Raw genomic sequence first — 19,526 nt, 5'->3', positions numbered from 1 at the left:
TAGGGCTGACCAGAGAACTGGCCTCTGCCACCCTGCTGTTGCAGACCCCCCTGCTGTGTGGGTGGCGTCTTCCATTATAACCCCCTCCTCTGACTCTAGAGGGGGTTTCTCCACGTGTGTCCTGAAAGGCTCCCTGTGCTTTTTGGAACCACATTTTTCTGCCCTTAGGACCCCTGGGATAGGGCTGAGAAGGGGTAGAAAAATGGACTCCAACGGCAGATAGAGTCTTGCCTTCCTGCTCACACCTGGTTAGAGTTTCCTTTACCTTGGGCCCAAACAAGGATGAGCCATCAAATGGGGTGTAGGTAAAGGAAGACTTAAAAGGCTCTGCAAAGGAACAGAGACGCATCCAGGCTTGTCTACGCAGAGCAATGCCTGAACTAGCGGCTCTACTCAAACCATCATCTGCATAAGATATGAGGTGCATGGACGAGTTCATAATCGAGCTTAGGGTAGCGAGCTGTGTGTTAACTTTGTCAGCAACCCCTGCAGCTACCGTACCCTGGAGAGTATCTCCTAACTCTTTCAGATCTCTTTGAAGTCTTGCAAAATGGGTTAAATAGTTTAGTGATCGAAGGAAAAAGGTCGCTAAACTAAACATGTGCTTCCCATATCTATCCATGATCCTAGAATCTGTTAAGAGGATGGATAGATGAGGACCTCTCAGAAGTTTCCTTTTTGGTGGCTGCAGCCACCACCATGGCATCAACAGGCACTCCCTAACTCAAAAAGGCTTTGTCCACTGGGGCAGAGATGAACTTATTTGGCTTCCGAGGGACAGGTTCCAGGGCCTCCGGAGACTCTCACACCTTACAAGAGATCAGCTCCATGAGCTCATCGTAAGGCGGAGACACCCAAGAAGTGGAAGGTTGAGACCCGAAAGCCTTCAAGAGCACTGACTCATCTTCAGTAGGGCTTCTGGACTGCCAGCCGCCCCTCTGATTAAGGATCTCTAATATCTCCGCAAAGGAGAGATCCTCAGAGGGGGATCGAGGGGACCCTTCTGACTCATCGAAGTCGGTGTCAGATGTCAAAGACTCCTGTGGGGATTCCAAGAAGTGGAAGGTTGAGACCCGAAAGCCTTCAAGAGCACTGACTCATCTTCAGTAGGGCTTCTGGACTGCCAACCGCCCCTCTGATTAAGGATCTCTAATATCTCCGCAAAGGAGAGATCCTCAGAGGGGGATTGAGGGGACCCTTCTGACTCATCCAAGTCGGTGTCAGATGTCAAAGACTCCTGTGGGGAGTCCAAGTGCCTCCTCTTGCACAGTCTCTTCCTGGGTACCTCCTCAGTGGGGGGATCTGGAGAGGTCTCAGAAGAGCAGGGGGTGCCTGTGGGGCTACTTCAGGCTCAGGGTCTCTACGCTTGGGTGGACCAGTAGAAGTAGGAACGGACACAGGCGTTGAGGGGAGGAGGAAGCCAGACCTGATGCTGATGATGTCTTTGGAGATGGGGACTCTCCTCATGGCATCGAACGCACCATTGCTCCGACGAGAAGGGGTAGATGGATCCGAAGGGACCGTCCGATCCTCCCGCAATGAGGCCATGGGCTCCCGAGCCCGAGGAAGGAGCTGAGCTCATCCGAGCCGAAGCCCCGAGAGGAAGAGTCAGCACCGACAAATCGGTACAACTATCCTCTCTGGACCCGACAGGAGAGTGTCGGCTCCTAGAGTCCCCAGTCGGCGCCGAGGACATCCGGGTAGATGGAACCAATAACACCGGTCTTCGACTCGGACGAAGGCATCAGAGCCGACAACAATTTAGCAAGGCCTGGTGCCTGTAGAAGCTTCTGCACTAGCCGGTCCATATCCATATCTGAGAGGCTGACAGAAGACTTCGAGGAGTGCACCGAAGGTGCTGAATGGGACAGAGGAGATGAGGAAATCTCAGAGACCGGCTCCAAAGCTGTGAGCTGGCTCCGAACAGAAGGCACATTCGGTTTCAAGGACAGTGGAACCAATGACCCTACACCCTCCATTTTTTTAGTCTTTTTTGATGCTTTCGAGTCACCTGAGGATTTGGAAGACTTTGAGGATCTACTAGCACCATCCTGGTCACCCAGTGCTTTGGAGAAAGGGTGCTGAAGTAAACCCCTATCTACTAATTTCCTCCTTCTCTCCAAAATTACCCTGGAGGAGAAGGAGTGACATATACTGCAAGAGCCTTGGAGGTGTTTAGCCCCCAGACAATAAACACATTAAACATGACCGTCAGTGACTGACATTTTTTGTCCATAATCCGGACATTTTTTGAAGCCAGATTTTGGATGAGGCTTCTCTTTCTCGTCAGACATCTCTATTATCAGATTAAACAATTTTAAAGAATTGAAACAACACACTTAGAAAATATCTATCAAAGTACACCTAAGAATGTGGTTAAATACAAGGCCAACTCTTAGGCCCAACACTATAGAAAAACAGAAGCCAACACAGGGCACTAATCTACAACTAAGTCTAAGTCTAAAACTATATATATATATATATATATATATATATATATATATATATGTATATATATATATATATATACTATCTTATGAAGAAGTCAAGAAAAAAAGTTTTTAAACTTGCAAATAGATGAATCTATCGATTAATAATGTTCCGAGCTACCTGGAACACCAAGATCTGTGCCGCGGTAAACTAGATCCGAGGTAATTCCAGCAGTGCATCATGGGATAAGGGGCTTAGTCTCGAGCTACTGGCAAACCTTGAGCTTTGCTATAGGCAGTGTCGGAGCCGAGGACCGGCTCCGAACTCATCAGTGAGAATAAACGCCAAGATTTAACAACTTCACAGTCTATATTATTGGATGTGTAACACTTTGAAGCTAGTGTGCAATCCCAGTCCCTTTTTGTTCAATTTGATGCTAGTGTGCAATCCAAATCTCGGAGCACTGCTCTTTGAAACTAATGGAACTTGAAATTGTCTGAAGATTACTGAACTTGTACTGTAGAAGCAAAATAGGCAGGATACATACACACTTGTTTTAGCCAGTATATTGAAACCGTATTGAAAATGAACCTTGTAACTGTTCAAAGCTCAAAACCTTCTCAAACAGATGCCAGGATAAATACCAGTCATTTTGAAGCTCCAGGATGACACTCTATCACTGGCTGCATGGCTGTACATGAGAATCAATGAAAGAGGTTTCCTAGAATTTTGCACATCAAAAACCGACCAGCCAACTAGTCAAGTGAAGGTGGTGATGTTTGTATTGTGGAGACAGTGAAAGTGAATTGTTTTTGTCTGGCAACATTTATGGCTCTCTCCAGCTAGCATGGGGCCCTAGACAGTTCCTTATGCTGGATCTGGCCCTGACCAACACCCTGTGACAGTACCATGGACCATCAACCCACCCCCTCATATCTTCAAGTGAAAAGCACAAAAAAGGACCTTCTTCTACTGGCGGAACCAGGTCAAGTGGCCAGATGACAACATCCCCACCCCAGCCATTCAAATCCCATTTTTGGGTCCTGTCTCCAACTAAATTGTAGCCACTTGTTTGCTACAGTTTTATACCCTGCATGCAGCATCTAGGTTTTAGTTTAAAAAAAAAGTTTTTGTAGGCCGTAAGTTGTTACCGTTTCGACCACACAAGAGTGCTACAGCACTCAGGTCTGCAAATGAAATACTGGTTTTTAAAACCCAGTATTGCATTAATGAGATATTGGGATTGGTTGATCACACCCCCTCCCCCAACACTTTGTTCCAGGAACAATTGCTAGTCTTACCCCAACCTAGCTCAACTACTGATGTTTGTAAATGTGAACTTATTGATATGGTTTGATTACTTTTATATAAATGTAAGTTTGCCAGTGTCACAAGTGATAATTCAATAAAGGTGTTTTTTTTTCCCAAAAAAAAAATAAATAAAATATGTACTTCAAGTAGCAAGACCCTGGAGAAGTAGATATCCCATGTCAAGTAAAATAATATGTAGTTATTCAAAATATTGACTATATTTGTAGTAATACATGGAGGTGAGAGATTTTAGAATATTCTGCTGCCAAAACAGAGTAATAGAATGAGATGAGGACTAGGAGCAATGTTCAGGAAGGAAATTTAAAGACATGGAGATAGAGGTGATTACTGGAGTAATGAGAATGTTATGAAAGGACATCAGACAGGACATAAATTGTAGTACGTGTCAGCTGACGAGATAAATGAGCATACATTAGTAGAACGGTATCATTAAAGTGAGAGCTTCTTTTGATGCCAGGACATTATTACCCAATAGATATGGCGTGAGAAATACATTGTTATAGTAAGTAGGTGGTCAAGCATCTGTTTTGAGGATTGTGCAAGTCCATGTTCAGGTGTCAAGATATTGTTTAGATTGTTCTTGAAATTGGAAAGCTTGCTAGCATGTCTAAGGGAATAGGAGAATGAGCTGCAGGACTGGGCTACGGAGCTGGAAAAGAAAGAGGTTCCTGTAGACAGGTTTGGTTTGTAGTTAGTGAGGAGCATTTTGTTTTCAGATCAAGGTGGCCTAGCAGGGGTGTATGCAATAAGTCTTGTAGGGTTTTGCTTTGTTCTGGTTTGAATATTAATTTGTGGATTAAGTAGTTAGGTGTTAAGTGAGCCGTTTGCATTAAGTCCTCATAGGAATTACCGGAAGTCCATAGCAAAATAATTACTACTGCTTTTTTCTGAACTGCTATAGGACAGATGTCTGCAAACCAAGCTAAATACAGCAAAAGAAACATGAGAGCAGGAAAACATCCCCATTAAAAGCACGACAGAGCAATTTATACAGCAACGCAGGTTAAGAACTATAATGTCTATAGTAAATGAACATATGGAGACAGCACAACAGAAACAACTGACAGCATATAACAAAAATGATCATCTCAGGGAATTTAAACCAGTAAATAAAGTACTTGTGTTAGTATTCCCTGCTGAAAATAAATACCATTCAAAATGGCAAAGACTTTTAGAAATTGTAGAAATATGAATTGAATAAATTAAAGGGTGAGACTACTAGAAAAAAGGAAACCAGAACATTTATACCACATACATGTGCTGAAGCGTTGGAGAGAAACTGAAGTATCTTGGACATTTTTGTAAAGTACTTATTAAGGCCCACAAGTACTTATTATTAAGGCCCACCCATCCAGGCATGTCTAAAGGTCAGTTCTCTGCCTCATGTACACTGATAACCCTCTTTTCTTACCTCTCAACACTCAGACTTGCGAGAGATATACTTATATATCCAAATTGGAAGCCTCAAACTCCCCAGCCAAGACAGGAATAGCTGGTTAACAGGAGAAGGTCAACACTTGCACCACACCACATGAAACACATAGTCCTCCAGAACACACACCAGCACTACCTTCGCATAAAAACACAAACCACACAACCACCTTCGCAGAGGCTCTCAATAAAAAGCTACCCAAACAGCAGAGGCCTCTAAGGCAGAAACGCACTCGACCACCACAACATAACACTAATCACGAGACACATAAATCTCCTAAACAGTGTGCCACTCAACGAAAGCCCCTAAGGCAAAACAGCATGCCCAACACACTAGTCATAGGTGACTCGTTCATGCGACACACTGATGTCCCACACACTAGGCTGAATAAGGAGAAAGTAAGTCAGCTGCCTGTCAGTTGCCAGGATCCGCCACATAATGCATGCACTCAGGTCCCTCAACAACAGGTACAAATATGACTCTGTCACTGTACATGTGAGTGTGAATGACCTGAGACATACCTCCCTGGACTACATGAAGAGAGACATGGAGGAGCTCTCGGATTATGTAGCTCAGGTGGGTATGACCCTAGCTCTGAACAGCATCCTACCATCACCCAGAATTATACCACAGTACAAGCAGAAAATGATTGATTTCAACTTGGCTATGTTTCTGGTATCATTCCAAGGGGAGCCAGTATCTGTCTGCTTGGGATGACATGACTGACAGACTTTGACGCTTTTGCCAGAGATGGCTTGCATCAGTCACCGCTGGGCTTCCGGATACTGCCACCCCTATAGTGTCTTTTTTAGGCAGTGTTCCAAAGACCAAATTACCACCATGACAGCTACAAATAAATGTAATCTGAGAGTCATGCTGCTCAATGCTAGAAGTCTAAATCTCAAAATGCACTCGCTCAAAGCACTCTTTAAAATACAGAACATCGACCTGGTTCAAAGCAGCAGAAAGCACCCCTGCACTACCAGGCTATAACTCATTCTACACCTTTCAGCCCCAGAACCTGGACGAAGCTCCAAAGACGGTGGTGTTTCCATAGTCATAAAGCATGGGCACACCTACAGACTGGTAGCCCAACATAACGCATCAGAGGTACTTTAGGTGCAGCTAACATCGGGTAAGACAGTGATTCAGTTCATAGACTGGTATCCCAACCATGTCCCAATACTCACACTCCAAGTTCCTAAGCACCCTGGAGAATATTATGGTTCAACCTAACACTCTCATATTGGGTGACTTCAACTATCCTTTCATTAAATAGGAAAACTATTCGTGTACCAACACACTTGCCCAACGTTTCCTGGAATTCATCAATTCCAATGCTCTGGACCAGCTCATTCTTACCCCCACTACTTACCCCCAGTACAACTGTAGCCTTACTTACTTGTCATCTATAAAGAATAGTTCATTCAAATAGTATGTGCAACCTTTTCTGTCAAAGGACTTTGAATCTTTTAAATAACTTACAGGTCATTATATTTACTTTATACAAACTGTTTTGCCTTACTGTTTTATCCATGTCAGTATTTCCAATGAGTACTGGCGAGTGTAAAGCCCCAGCAGAGCCTGAAAAGGATCAGGCTGGATCAACACTGTACCCTGGTTAACAAATGTACAATTAAGTGCAGATGGCACATGGAACTGCCAACAAGCAAAGAGAATGGTTTACAATGACAGTAAAGGAGTTTTGTATCCCATGACTACATTTATTTCAAAGTAGTATCAGCTCCTTACCTTCACCAAAGGTCCTCACAACCCTGAAAAGAGTTTACATACATTGCACCTAAAACTGCAATATTACCTTGCATCCTTTCCTAGCATACTTTACAGTGACACAGACAGCTGGTGTGATTAGCGCATATAAACCTACCAATTCCACCAACTAGGAAGTAGACTATAACTGGATGACATTCCACAGTACCAACAAACTGCAATCTATCACATGGAGTATACAATTAGTGGGGCTAGATGATGTATAGACCAGTCATGCAACACTGCTACAAAATCATACTTGGAGAAGTGAGACAAGGCTATAACTGTGCTGTGTAGCAGCATCATTTGATAAGTTTAAGAGCAGTGTATGCAGGTATCTAACAGCTACCCCTCGGGCTACCAAGACTTGTAGGACAAGTAAAGAAGTATTACTTGGGGCAGATATGGTATTAGGGCACAGTGACAGCTGTGCTTGAAACTGTTAAAAGAATAAACAGTAAAGGCTTTGGAGATAATTTGGTGGAATGGGATAAGGCCAATAACATTACGGAAATGAAAGCAATCTGCAAAAAGTTACAATACGCACTAAGTTTAAAAGGGCACTCTAAGCATCAATGATGTTTTTTTTCAAGAAACACTTCTTATTTTTCAAATTTCCTTTAACAGACAGTGTATACGAACAGCAAAATAAACAAGACTAAGCTGCATTCTGCAACATCACTACCATCAACAACTATACCAAATGACCAGTAAACAACTTCATAACTGCAGAATAATACTGCCTTTTCAAATAAAGCAAAAATGCAATTAAAAATGTTCCACTGACACTTGATTTTCAGATGTCTGTAAATGCCCTTCTATCCAAGGCTATGTCTGCAGGCATTTTGAAATAGCTGTTATTCACAGGACACTAAACAAAGGAAATAATTTTGGACACAAAACCCAAATGTACAAACTTTTAGTAATTACTGACTAGATCTGTTCATCTATATTCAAGAATGAAGGTAAAAAGATATGCTGCCTAGGAAACCATATCCCGGACAGCAGAAACCAACAAACTTTTTACTTGTATATCATCTTCCATCTAAATATACATGATCATCAGCATATATAAATAGTGTTTGAGACAGATAAATAACTCTCTGGCCACAGTAGCATACAAAAAAAGAAAATTTGGTTTGACAACATATGTAAGGTAAGAACGTGATTCAGAAATAAATATATAAATAAAGAAATATATATATATATATATATATATATATATATATATATATATATATATATTTTTTTTTTTTTAACTTTATCCTGAGTAGTTAAATTTCATTTGTCACCTTAAGTTTATTTTCAGCTGATAGGTACCTCACACTTTTCCACAACCGGCCTTTGACCACATTCAGAACTATTTCCTGTGATCACAGCAGCACGCACATTCTCACTATCACCAGTGCCTTCTTCCATTGAATATGTTTTGGAATGATTGCTGTGATGATGTACTGGGCCCTTCCTCTGTGCAATGCTGAGCTGTTTACGCAGAGATCGGTTTTCCTCCTCAATCTCCCGTACATGCACCTCCAAACTATCACGTTCTCGCTGGCTCCAGGCTGTGTATCGAGGACTGTGTGGCTGAGATTCAACTGCTGACAAAGAGACAGATTTTCCATCTGAAAAAAAAAAAATGAAAGCATCTCAGATGTACATGCTTACATGACATAATTTTACTCTTTAAAGACATTAACTACTCCATCACCATAAATAGGATCCAAATGGAGAGATGGAATCAGCAAGAAAGAGTAGCATCAGTAGAATTGAATTCGTCCATCACATGGTGGACACTATTCTTACAAACTCTCTCCAAGACAACACTGACATATGACTGGGTGCATCAATCCAAGGATAAAAAAAATACCCACTCCAGGTGTACGCACTGGTGCCAGGAATGGAAAAGTGTGGGGTGTAGAATTCTCAGAACATAAAATATTTTTGTCTCCTTAACAGACCAGAGCTAGAACTTAAAACTATCAAGGTCAGTCGTTTACATACATTATGCATTTAATGAGTTCCAGGATTTTACAGAACTCTGTGAGAAGTGTTTGTCACTTTAGAACTCATTAAATGTATTTTAACCTGCTCATGGTTCAGGACACTGGTTGTTTTTTTGATTTGACTGGTTTCTAGTGTCTAACTTGTCACCATGCTAATTCTGATTATTTACGTTTTATACAATCAAGTAACATTTATTTAGATTTGCTTGTTTGTTAACCAGATAACCCCACTAAACACAAAAATCCTTTTTCACGGGCACCGAGCACCACAGAATCTGGGTAAGTGACAGGCTCAGAGTCATAAAGCAGGCAAAATGGAGGTTGAGGGCATCACATGCTGAACTACAAAAACAACTCATTAACAGATTTTATCCTTAATCCTTTGTGTTGTCAGACTTAAGGTTGTACTTCCTTACATACAGACAGTTATGTACACAACTGTAGAAAGCTTTCTATATTGCATTTTTTGCAAATGAAATGTAGTGTTTTTGTAAGGTTACTATGAATCTATTTTCATATCTAAAATACAGTGCAACTGAATTATTATGCATCTCTGGTACAGACTGCCAAGACCGTGGATGACTCTGTCCACATGCAACCGACCCTGATTTGAGCACGACACTGACTCCAATGCTACTCTTCTTTCCTAGGAAAGAATGCAGGACTCCTACATATTTAACTGCTGCCAAATACAGATGAAAGATGACAGGGCCAGGAGAGAAATGGTGTGTTACATGCATGGCTGGAGAAAGACATCATCATTAGTCATGCAGCTTATGACAGACTAATACAGAAACTGCACAAGTTTCAAAGCTCAGAATGGACTTACACAGAACGTCAGAAAAAAATTATACCTACACAAAGCCCCAACAGTAATCATGTATAAACAGACATAAATCTTTTCATATGTCCATTTGTCCTACATACTACAACAGATGTCCACACATTATATGCTTATCTCAGATACAGATGTATGGCAGTACTGGAATGTATTATGAAGAAATAGAAAAACTGAGAAAACTACAACAAAATGCATCACGGAGTTTGGTCTACTGCAGAATATTAAAAGACTCTCATTGTACAATTAAAAAATTTAAGATGCACTGTTAACAGCCAGCTGATAAGCTTAAAATGTATACCTTATTTCTAGAAAAATACAGTTGCGCAAGTAAACATACCATAACAGTTATTATACAATGCCTCCTCTAAAACGTGCACGCTGATTGGCCAGCCCAACCAGCGTGCCCTTTGTAAATCCCTCAATATACTAACGGAAAAAGGTCCGGTCGCCCGGACTTTTTCCGTTAGTATAAAACACTGTCTCGCTATGTTAAAAGAGTTTAACATAGCGACACAGGTTTAAAAAAAGCAACGCAGATCTCCGTTGCTTTTTTAAAGCTGTCTCGCTATGTTAAACTCCTTTAACATAGCGACACAATGTAAGCAACGGAGATCTTGCGATCTCCGTTGCTTTTTTTTAAACCTGTCTCGCTATGTTAAATGAGTTTAACATAGCGAGACAGTAAAAAGCAACGGAGATCTTGCGTTCTCCGTTGCTTTTGCCCACAGCTCTGATGTACTGCGTAGGCATGCGCAGTACATCAGAACTGCCGCGGAACACCAGACAGCTGCGGAAGGGCAGCAAAGAGGCATTATACAATGCCATTATTTAAGAAAAGTAATTATTTGTTTTCTTAAATAATGTCATTGTATAATAGCAATAACCCACTTCTGGGTGTGGGTAATGCTGGATTTACCCACGGTTGTCTTTGTTTGGTCCCTCGGGCTTCACCCTCGGGACCAAACCACGCCAACCGTGGGTAAATCCAGCATTACCCACACCCAGGCGTGGGTTACTGCTATAATGTTCTAATGCATCAACATTGTAATAGCCTAAACTAAGTGGGTTGGTTCACTCACCTCCACCAGCCAACTTCCAAAAACTTTGGGGCCTTCCAAGTGCTCCTTTTGCCAGCAGCATTATGCAGAGCACTCCTATAAAAGGCAGGAAGAGGAACCAAAAGCTTCAGAGCACCTTTTTTTACTCAGGAAGAAGGCAACAACCATGAATACATGTGCTAGCAAACAAAGAAAATGATACTAAAATCTGTATGCAAAAGGATGAAAGGAGCCACATCTTAGCAACATATCGGGAACAACAGAGAAATGGGGACTGGAGGGGTGGATGGCTATTGCAATTGTGATGCATTAGAATATGTACTGTTTTGGCAAGTTTACTTCCACAGCTGTCCTGTGTTCAAAATGATCACTTTTGAAGTAGCCTAAGTTCTGTGGGAAAATTACCACAGCTTAAACAGGCATAGAAAAGCAGAGAACAAGCCAGTACCAAAGACTCCAGGAGCCCCTGGAAAAGGGTCCTAGCAAAGCCAGTTCTGGACTTTTAAAAGGAATCCTGTTTGTAATGCTTTGCACAGGTATGTATTGAAAGCCAAATCACTGCCTCTAGAATGCTTGAATCTTCCCTTCCCAGAAAGCCACATAAAAAGTCAATGGCCATGATGAATGAGCTGTAACTCTGCCTGGAAGTGATTTGTTGTGATGAGTGTAACAAAACATAGTAGTAGTCAACCATAAAGAAATAGTCAACTCTGATACTGGTTGTCCTTTCCTCTTGCCTTTACAGGAAACACCCAACTGATCAGCTTTCCAGAAAGGTTGAGTTTTGTCTGGGTAGTATCTGTACTGTGCTGCTTGTTTACATTCCAGAATGTGAAAAATTCTGTCTTGTTCCTAGGTTCAGGAAAGGAAAATGAGAGATTAATGGTCTGGCAAAGTAAACTCCAACTATTTTAGGCATAAAAGTAGGATTTGTTCGCAAAGAAACTCTGTTTTAGCGAAAAATAACATAGGGTTGTTTCACTATAAGAACTTTTAACAGACGACCTCCTAGCCGATGTCACAGCAATGAGTAAAAGTGTCTTCTATGTTAAGAACCTCAAACCAGCCTGATAAGCTGGACTGAATGGAGACAAAGTACGCTTTTGAAGCACAAAATTGAGATCCCAAGGAGGAGCCACTTATTTCTTAGGTGGATGGATTTGCAGGACCCCATTCAAAAGTTGTTTTACTCGAGGCATTGTAGAAAGGGGGATCTATGGGCAGACAAGCTGAAGGGCCTGACAAATGTATCTTGACAGAAGATTATGACAAACCATTGGTCAGTAACTCACATAATCAAGAACCAGAGGCATCCAAGCCAGCTGAGGTCTTGGCTCTTAAAGTGGTACCAACCAGAAAATCGTTCCTAATTATCCATACATGATGTCTTATAGACAGGTTCTCTCACCTCCGTAAGTACCTACTGTATGTCCTCAGAAAAAGTATCCAAATTACATAATTCAGACAGTAAAGCTTTTAGAGATTAGAGTATATCAAACTCCACTTTTCTTGTGTGGATAAATCCAATATGTCAGGAACCTTATGATAATTGCCCAAATTGAAAAGAAGGGAGAGCCAACTGTTACCTTCATCAAAAGGGGGCCACCATTACAATTTTTGGACAGTCCTCCTGGATTTTTAGAAGAAAGTACAGTTATGTATGTTGCACTTATCCATAACAGCAGATGTTCATATTCCCCACTGCTGGTGAAACATTTTGACTATATGGCCAGCTTTCTAGAATCATCCAACAATAAGCCAGCTTTCAAAAGGTCTGAATCTCTTCCACACCTTCATTCAGACTGATGACTGGACAGTCCTTTGAAGAGGAAGCAGCAACCAGAGTGGAGATTTTTCAGGACTTATTTTCCCTAAAGTTAAAAAGCAGCATACTAATACTGAATCTCCAAAAGATACATGTAACCGCACATAACTTTATATCTTAAGTACTAACTATAGACTGAAGTTGGGGATGTTGGATCGGTGCAGCTACTGCAGCAGCAAGTAATTCAAACATCTATTGTTATGCGTAAGTGCAGCTTATAAAAATGTAGACTTTAAGCTACAGGGCTTGATTAGCAAAGCCTATTAAACCTGAAAAGAGAAAGCATATGTCTAGGAGGCCCTAGAAAATGGCCTTAGTGAAGCTTGAACTGGACATGGACAAGGAATCCAGTTTGTAATGCTTTGTAAAAGTATGCACAAAGGAGAATGTAGCTGTCTCTAGAAGACAGAGTCCACCCCTTTCTGATATGTCATTGAAGAAGCCAAGGTGCTGGTAGAATGAGAATATACTGCCTGGAACTAATTTACAATGATGGCAATAACAAAAGGCGACAGCTGAGGGCAACCATCTAGAAATGCAATGTTTTGACAAGGGGTGTCCTTTATTGATCCCAATATAAGAAAAAATAGTTGATCTACTTTTCTCAAGGACGTCATTCTTTCAAAATAGTACCCGAGCTGCCTATGCACGTCCAATATGCAGAATTCTTTCTCCCTAGTTTTGAGGATTTGAATAGGACACTGCGAGATTGGTTGCTTAATTCAAAGTAAACTCTGAAACCACTTTGGGCATGAATGAAGGATTTCTTCTTAACGAGACCCTATCCTATGAAAAACCAGATGTTCTTACCCACCATGTCAGCTTGCAACTCAGACACTCTTCCTGCAGATGTCGGAGCAATAAGAACAGTTTTCCACATTACAAACCTTAATCCACCTCGAAAAGCAAGTTTATATGGAGACACTTAACTTTTCCAGCACAAAGTTAAGACCCCAATAAGAAGCAACCTCTTTGTGAGGAGGTCTCAGATGTAACCTTCCTTTCTGAAACAATTTCACTAAAAACAGAAAAGAAAGTGGAGGATCTATGGACAGACATACTGGAAATGGCTGCAAGATTGTACCTCGGCAGAGGGATAAGAGAGGCCAGAGGATAGTAACTCAAATATTTAAACATCGGTGGTACATAATCCTTGATTGGACCCTGGTTATTATCTAGGCACCAACCAGAAAATTGTTTCCACTTGCCAACATAAAATTTCTTAGTAGCAGGTTTCATTGCCTACTTTAGTACTTGCTGCACAACCGCTCAAAAAAGAGGCCTAAAAGGAACCAGAATTGAGTCATCCAAGCAGTTAGTTGAACATGTTTGAGATTCAGATAGATCAAACTCCCCTCACCTTTAGTGAGTAGGTTCATTTTGTGAAGTAGCTTGTGGTAAAAGCCCTTGGCCAATTCCATATGAAGGGAGAACCAATGTTGCCTGGGCCAATGACAGCTGAAGATTCCTTCTAAATCTTCAGTACTGCTCTGTATGTCAGTGGAAATGCATAAAGGAATATTCCTGACCACGGTTAAGAAAATGCATCTGTTTTCCAGACTTGTTTGCAAGGATTCCTGGAGAAGAATTTGCTTAGTTGTCTTTTGAAAGGATACAAACAGGAGTATTTGAAGTGTTCCCTACAAATGGATCAATTCCTTGAATGGGTTTGGCATAATGGTTAAGATCTTTGCTTCACAGACACAAGGTTGGATTCTGATCTTGGGTTGTTGGCTAATCTTAAAATGGCCCTTCAGGGCAGTTAGCCTAGTATTCAGGTATGACACTATAAGACCCTCAATCAATTTCATCTTGTAAGAGTCTATCCTGGTCCTGCTCAATGTAGGATGCTTGGAGGGTTATGGAATGCTTTAGAGCTACCTCTCAAGCCATGATAGCTAGTTTAAACTAAGGGTACAACCTGGTGCCTTTTTGTTTGCTTATGTATCACATCACAATAGTGTTGTCTGTAATTAACTGAAGAGGTCCTGGGGACCATAGATGATGAAGAAATTTAAGGCATGGATCAAAGCTAACATTTCTTTGACATGTGTGTGTGTTTTGGTCTGTCCAGCTGAGGAGTTCCACAGGCCTTGCAGCTTTGCTTTCATATTAACCCCCAAGCAAAATCTGAGGAGTCTGTGGCTACAGATTGGCTTAAGACTTGAGGAAAAAAGAGGAGAACTAGATTTTCTTCTATTTGTAGTCTGCTCCATTGCAGTTCCTTTTTGACAAAGCCCAAAACCGCAACCTCAAATTCTTGAGGATGCAAACGTTGGGTCCATGTGTTTTTTTTTTTTTTAAGACACCACTGAATATTTCTCATGTGTAATCTGGCAACAGTAATCATGAGAAACATAGAAGCCACGTACCCTAGAAGAGCAACATACTCTCTGGCCAAATCCGAGACTGACTGAAGAAGCTCAAGAAAGTTTCCAGATACAAATCCACCTACTTCTTTATAACACCCTGCAGTAAAAGGCTTTTTTTGATACAACACCCTATTAAGACAATCCTGTGTAACTTTGACAAAGAGGATTCCTGAACATTTAATAGGGAAGCCTAAATTCATTAGAAGAGAAGAAACCCATTCTAATGACCTGATGTGTCGGAAAAGACTCTGTAAAGATGAGTAAATGTCTGAGTAAGGGAATATGTGAATGTCATTAGGTCTGCAATGAGCTAGGACTGGAGACAGAAACTTTGTAAACAACCTTGGGCTGCAGATGACCCAAAGGGCAACAGAGAGCACCAATACTGTGTCCCAGACACAAGAAAAAGGAAACATTTCCTGAAGCCTCTATTTATGGGACTGTGATGACATTAATCATTTAGCTCTAATGTTATCATAAAACTCCCTATGGCAATAACAGGTAACAGTCTGAGGAGTCAACATCCTGCATTTTGATAGTATCATACAGAGAGTTAGAAAAAAAAAAGGATCTAGAAAGTACAGTTGTGTAAAAACTTACCACAAACAGCAGATGTTCTACTTTTCACTGTTGCAGTATTCTTTACATCTGGACTATCCTGCAGAGAACAGATGACTGTCTAGCCAGCATACCAAAGCCTTTATATCTTCCAAGCACCGAATGTCCTACGTCCAAGGCAAAAGGTACATATGTGACATATGAGCACCTAATCCTCTTAACTGAACTGTCTGGAAGAACCAGAGGAATAAAAGCATATACATCCAAGAAGGGAAGAGGAGGAAGAAAGGAACTAAAAAAATGAACTGAGTAAGAAGGCCCCCCTTAGTCAAAAAGTAGGCAACCAAGAACAACCGTGGAAAGGAGGGTGGAATGGAATACTGCAACAGTGAAAAGTAGGACATCTAGTGTTATAGTAAGTTCTTACATACCTGTACTGTGTCTTTCCTTATCACTGCTGCAGTATTCCTTATATCTGGGAGAAAATAAAACCTACTAGACAGGATGGAGCCCTCCAAAAACCCATGAAGGATGCCCCTGGCAAAATCAACACTAGCCCTAGAAATCACATCCAACTTGTGATGTTTAGTAAATGTGTGTACAGACTAAGCAGCAGCTTCTAAATTGGATATCATATCCAGAACATTGAAAAATCACCACAAGTGGCAAGTGCCCTGGCAGAATGAGCACGAACAGAACAGGAAAGCTGGTTGCCATGAAAAGAATAACAAAAGGAAATGGCCTTAGAGACCCAGGAGTAGCTGCTTTGCTTTGTGACAGCCAAATCCAGTTGCCTGGAATGAAAAGAAACAAAAAGCTGCTCAGATTTTCTGACTTTTGTGTTAGCTAGGTAATATCTGAGCTGCCCATGTAAATCCAAGGTGTGGAAAATCCTCTCACTAGCATATCTGTGAAGATGGGGGGAAAAAGAAGGCAGATGAATTGATTGATTCAAGGACAAATCAATAACCATCTAGGCCAGTGATGGCGACCCTTTTGGGTTTGGCATGTCAAAAGCTCCCAACACAAAATAATTCAGTGCACTTCACATGAGCAATGAATGCAAAAACAGTGTCTTTGGTAACTCGAGTGTTGGTGATCGCTGATGTGTCACCCAAAATGTTGTGGCGTGTGTAATCTTTGACATGTGTGTCATAGTTTCCCCATCACTGATCTAGGCCATAAATGAAGGATTAGTATGAAGAGAAACCCTTCCTTTGTGAAAAAACAAAAGGGTAGGACTGCCATAAGTGCCTGAAGTTTAGACACCCATTTGGCAGAAGAAAGTATCACTAACAGTACCATTCTCCAAGTACACTGCAGAAAAGAGGAAACTGAGTTAATTTCTCAAGAATGATATTAAGGTCCTAAGTAGGAGGCATATGCTTTCTTCGAGGCCTAATATGAAGAATACTGTTTTACTGCAAAACAAGAAGCAAGTGTGGGTGGTGCAGCGGTTAACATTGTCACATCATAGAAAGAGATTCTCTGGTTCGATTGTCAGCTGGGGTGCCTTCTGTGTCAAGTATGCATGTCCTCCTGCATTCACGTGGGTTTGCTTCCACATTCCAAAGACATGCATCTGGAGAGTTTCTCCCTGGGCCTCCACTGAAAATAGGCTCTGTCCTAGTTGGACTTTATTTATTTAACATTTGTTGACCAGGAAAGTGGTGGATTCAAAGGCAGACAGGCAGAACTGGCTGACAAATGAGCTTTAAGCGATCAATATGCCAGACCAGAAGTAAGCAACTCACACAAGTACCATAGCAATACCCACAGAAAAAGGACCCAGGTCATGCTTGAGGCACCAAACAACAAACTCTTCCATTTAGCCACAAAGGATTTTTCTAGTAGTGTGTTTTCTGGTCTCCAGAAAACCCAAAGCACATCCTCATAAAGCAGGTGTTGAAAAGGAATCAAAACCCTCTCACTCAGTCTCAACTGAAAAGTGGAAAAAAGTGAGGGTGGATAGGAGATCCCTTGTCCTGCATGATTAAATCCATCCTGTGAGTTAACTTATGATAATTGCCCTTGACCACATGAAACAGAAGGAAGAACCAATGTTGTCTGGGCCAAAAGAGATTCATTTGCAAGATTTTGGGCATGTCCCACATGATTTTGTGTAGGACTTTTGGCAGCAGAGAAAGAGGGGGGGAACAGGCATACAGAAATATTCTTAGTAAAAGACATGGTGCTCACCTTCAAAGTCAGAGGACTTAGCATTCTGGAACAGAACTTTGGAAGTTGTCTATTGAGAGGGGAGGCAAAAATATCTACTCGAGGACTACCTCACTGATGTACAATACCCAGGAACATCTCTCTGAGAACCATTAATTCATGAGGATCTGCCCCAGACCTGCTCAAAGTGTCTGCCACAAGACTGTGCTCTGAGGGGATGTAAACCTCATGAAGAAACAAGTGATGACAGACTGTAAAATCCCAAACCTGAAGAGCCAGCCTGCAAGAAGTAAGACTTTGTGGCCCCATGTTTGTTGATGTACTACATAACTGTGGTTCATAGGTTGGTACTAGGCTATTGGCCCTAGGGCCTATACAAGCCTAGCCATAACAATTCCTTGCCTATTTCTTCCCATAGTATTAACTTCCCTGGTATTGTCTGTGAAGATGCAACGAGGACCTGGAATCCAAAGGGAGTGAAAAGCATGAAGGGCCAGAATCAGGGCTCTAATTTCCTTGATATTGATTTGGTCTGTTAGTTTTTGAAGGGACCAGAGACTCCGAACCTTGAGGTTGTTGGAAGAAGCTCCCCAACCTTGGTCAGAAGCATCTTTGTACAGCTCCTAAGTGGAAAGAGGAACCTGAAAAGACAAGTCTGGATTTAGGGACATCTGACAAATACACCAGTGGAGTTCGAGCTTGAGACAAGGCAGAGGCACAGGAAAATGTAGAGGATGGCTCTGATGAAGCGAAATAATTTTGAGATATCACTGAAACTTTCCCATATGGAGCTTGACCAAGGAAACCTTAGGAATAAGAGATACCATGTACCCAACAGCTTGCAGAAAGTACTGGAAGAGGGAGAAGTGACTGAAAATAAACTGCCAAAAACAGAACCCTTTGGAGGTAGAAGGCAAACCAACATAGGCATGGTTTGAGTCCTGCAACTCAAACAGATTCTGGGAGGGGGTTAACACAAACAGACTTTTGAGGTTTACGTTGAACCCCGTACTGTGATGACAACCCATAGTGAAGTGAAAATTCCAAAGCAAGATCTACTGGGAAATGGCCTGAATCAAAAGGCTGTCCAAATAGGGGAAAACTGAATCCCCTGAAGTATGGGAGGGGGATCTGAATCACCTGAAGTCTGCAGAAGGCTACCACTGAAGCCAGACATTTGTTAAAAACCCTTTGTGTTGTAGAAAGACCAAAAGGTAAAGCAAGGAACTGACAATGAGATGAGGAAACAAAAAAACTTCCTGAACAGAGGGTGAATAAAAATGTGAAGGTAAGTATCCTTCAAATCTAGGAAAACCAGAAAAGCTTCTGGAAGCAGCAGAGGAAATAACACCTGTAGAGAGAGTATCCTGAAGGAAGGAAACTTTAGAAAAGTGTTGAGAAAAGAATGACCTCAAAGATCCCCCTTTCTGGGGACCAGAAACATCCTGGTATATACTCCTGTGGTCTGCTGAGAAGGGGATTCATGCTGGATGATCCCGTGTCAAAAGATCATGAAGGACCAAAAGAAAATGAGGGCATTCACAAGGAGGAAGCCTGGGAAGGCCTGAGAAGGGTGGAAGGGCCTTCCAAACCATAAAATAACCTGTCTGGATAATGGAAAAAATCCAAGAGTCTGATGGAAAAGTTTGCCAAAATAGAAGAGACTGAGTTAACCTGAGAGACAGTGGAATCTGGCCAAAAGATAGACGAGACTGAATGTCAAATAA

The 19,526-nt window shown here is 41.6% G+C and overlaps 1 protein-coding gene across 5 annotated transcripts in view; it reads right to left on the bottom strand.

Moving 5' to 3' along the window:
• The window catches only part of LARGE1 (LARGE xylosyl- and glucuronyltransferase 1), a 2,030,740-nt gene that overhangs the window by 898,647 nt on the left and 1,112,567 nt on the right, over window positions 1-19,526 (bottom strand). For all 5 annotated transcript variants that reach the window (XM_044087485.1, XM_044087484.1, XM_044087487.1 and 2 more), the window contains one exon: window positions 8,285-8,586. In XM_044087485.1, the coding sequence (XP_043943420.1) occupies window positions 8,285-8,586 (302 nt within the window). The remainder of the gene's footprint in view (window positions 1-8,284; window positions 8,587-19,526) is intronic.

Source organism: Protopterus annectens, chromosome 11.part0, assembly GCF_019279795.1.
Source record: "Protopterus annectens isolate FY-2018-M chromosome 11.part0, PAN1.0, whole genome shotgun sequence".
NCBI classification, from domain to species: Eukaryota; Metazoa; Chordata; order Ceratodontiformes; family Protopteridae; genus Protopterus; species Protopterus annectens.
This window is presented reverse-complemented; position numbering and strand designations above follow the sequence as displayed.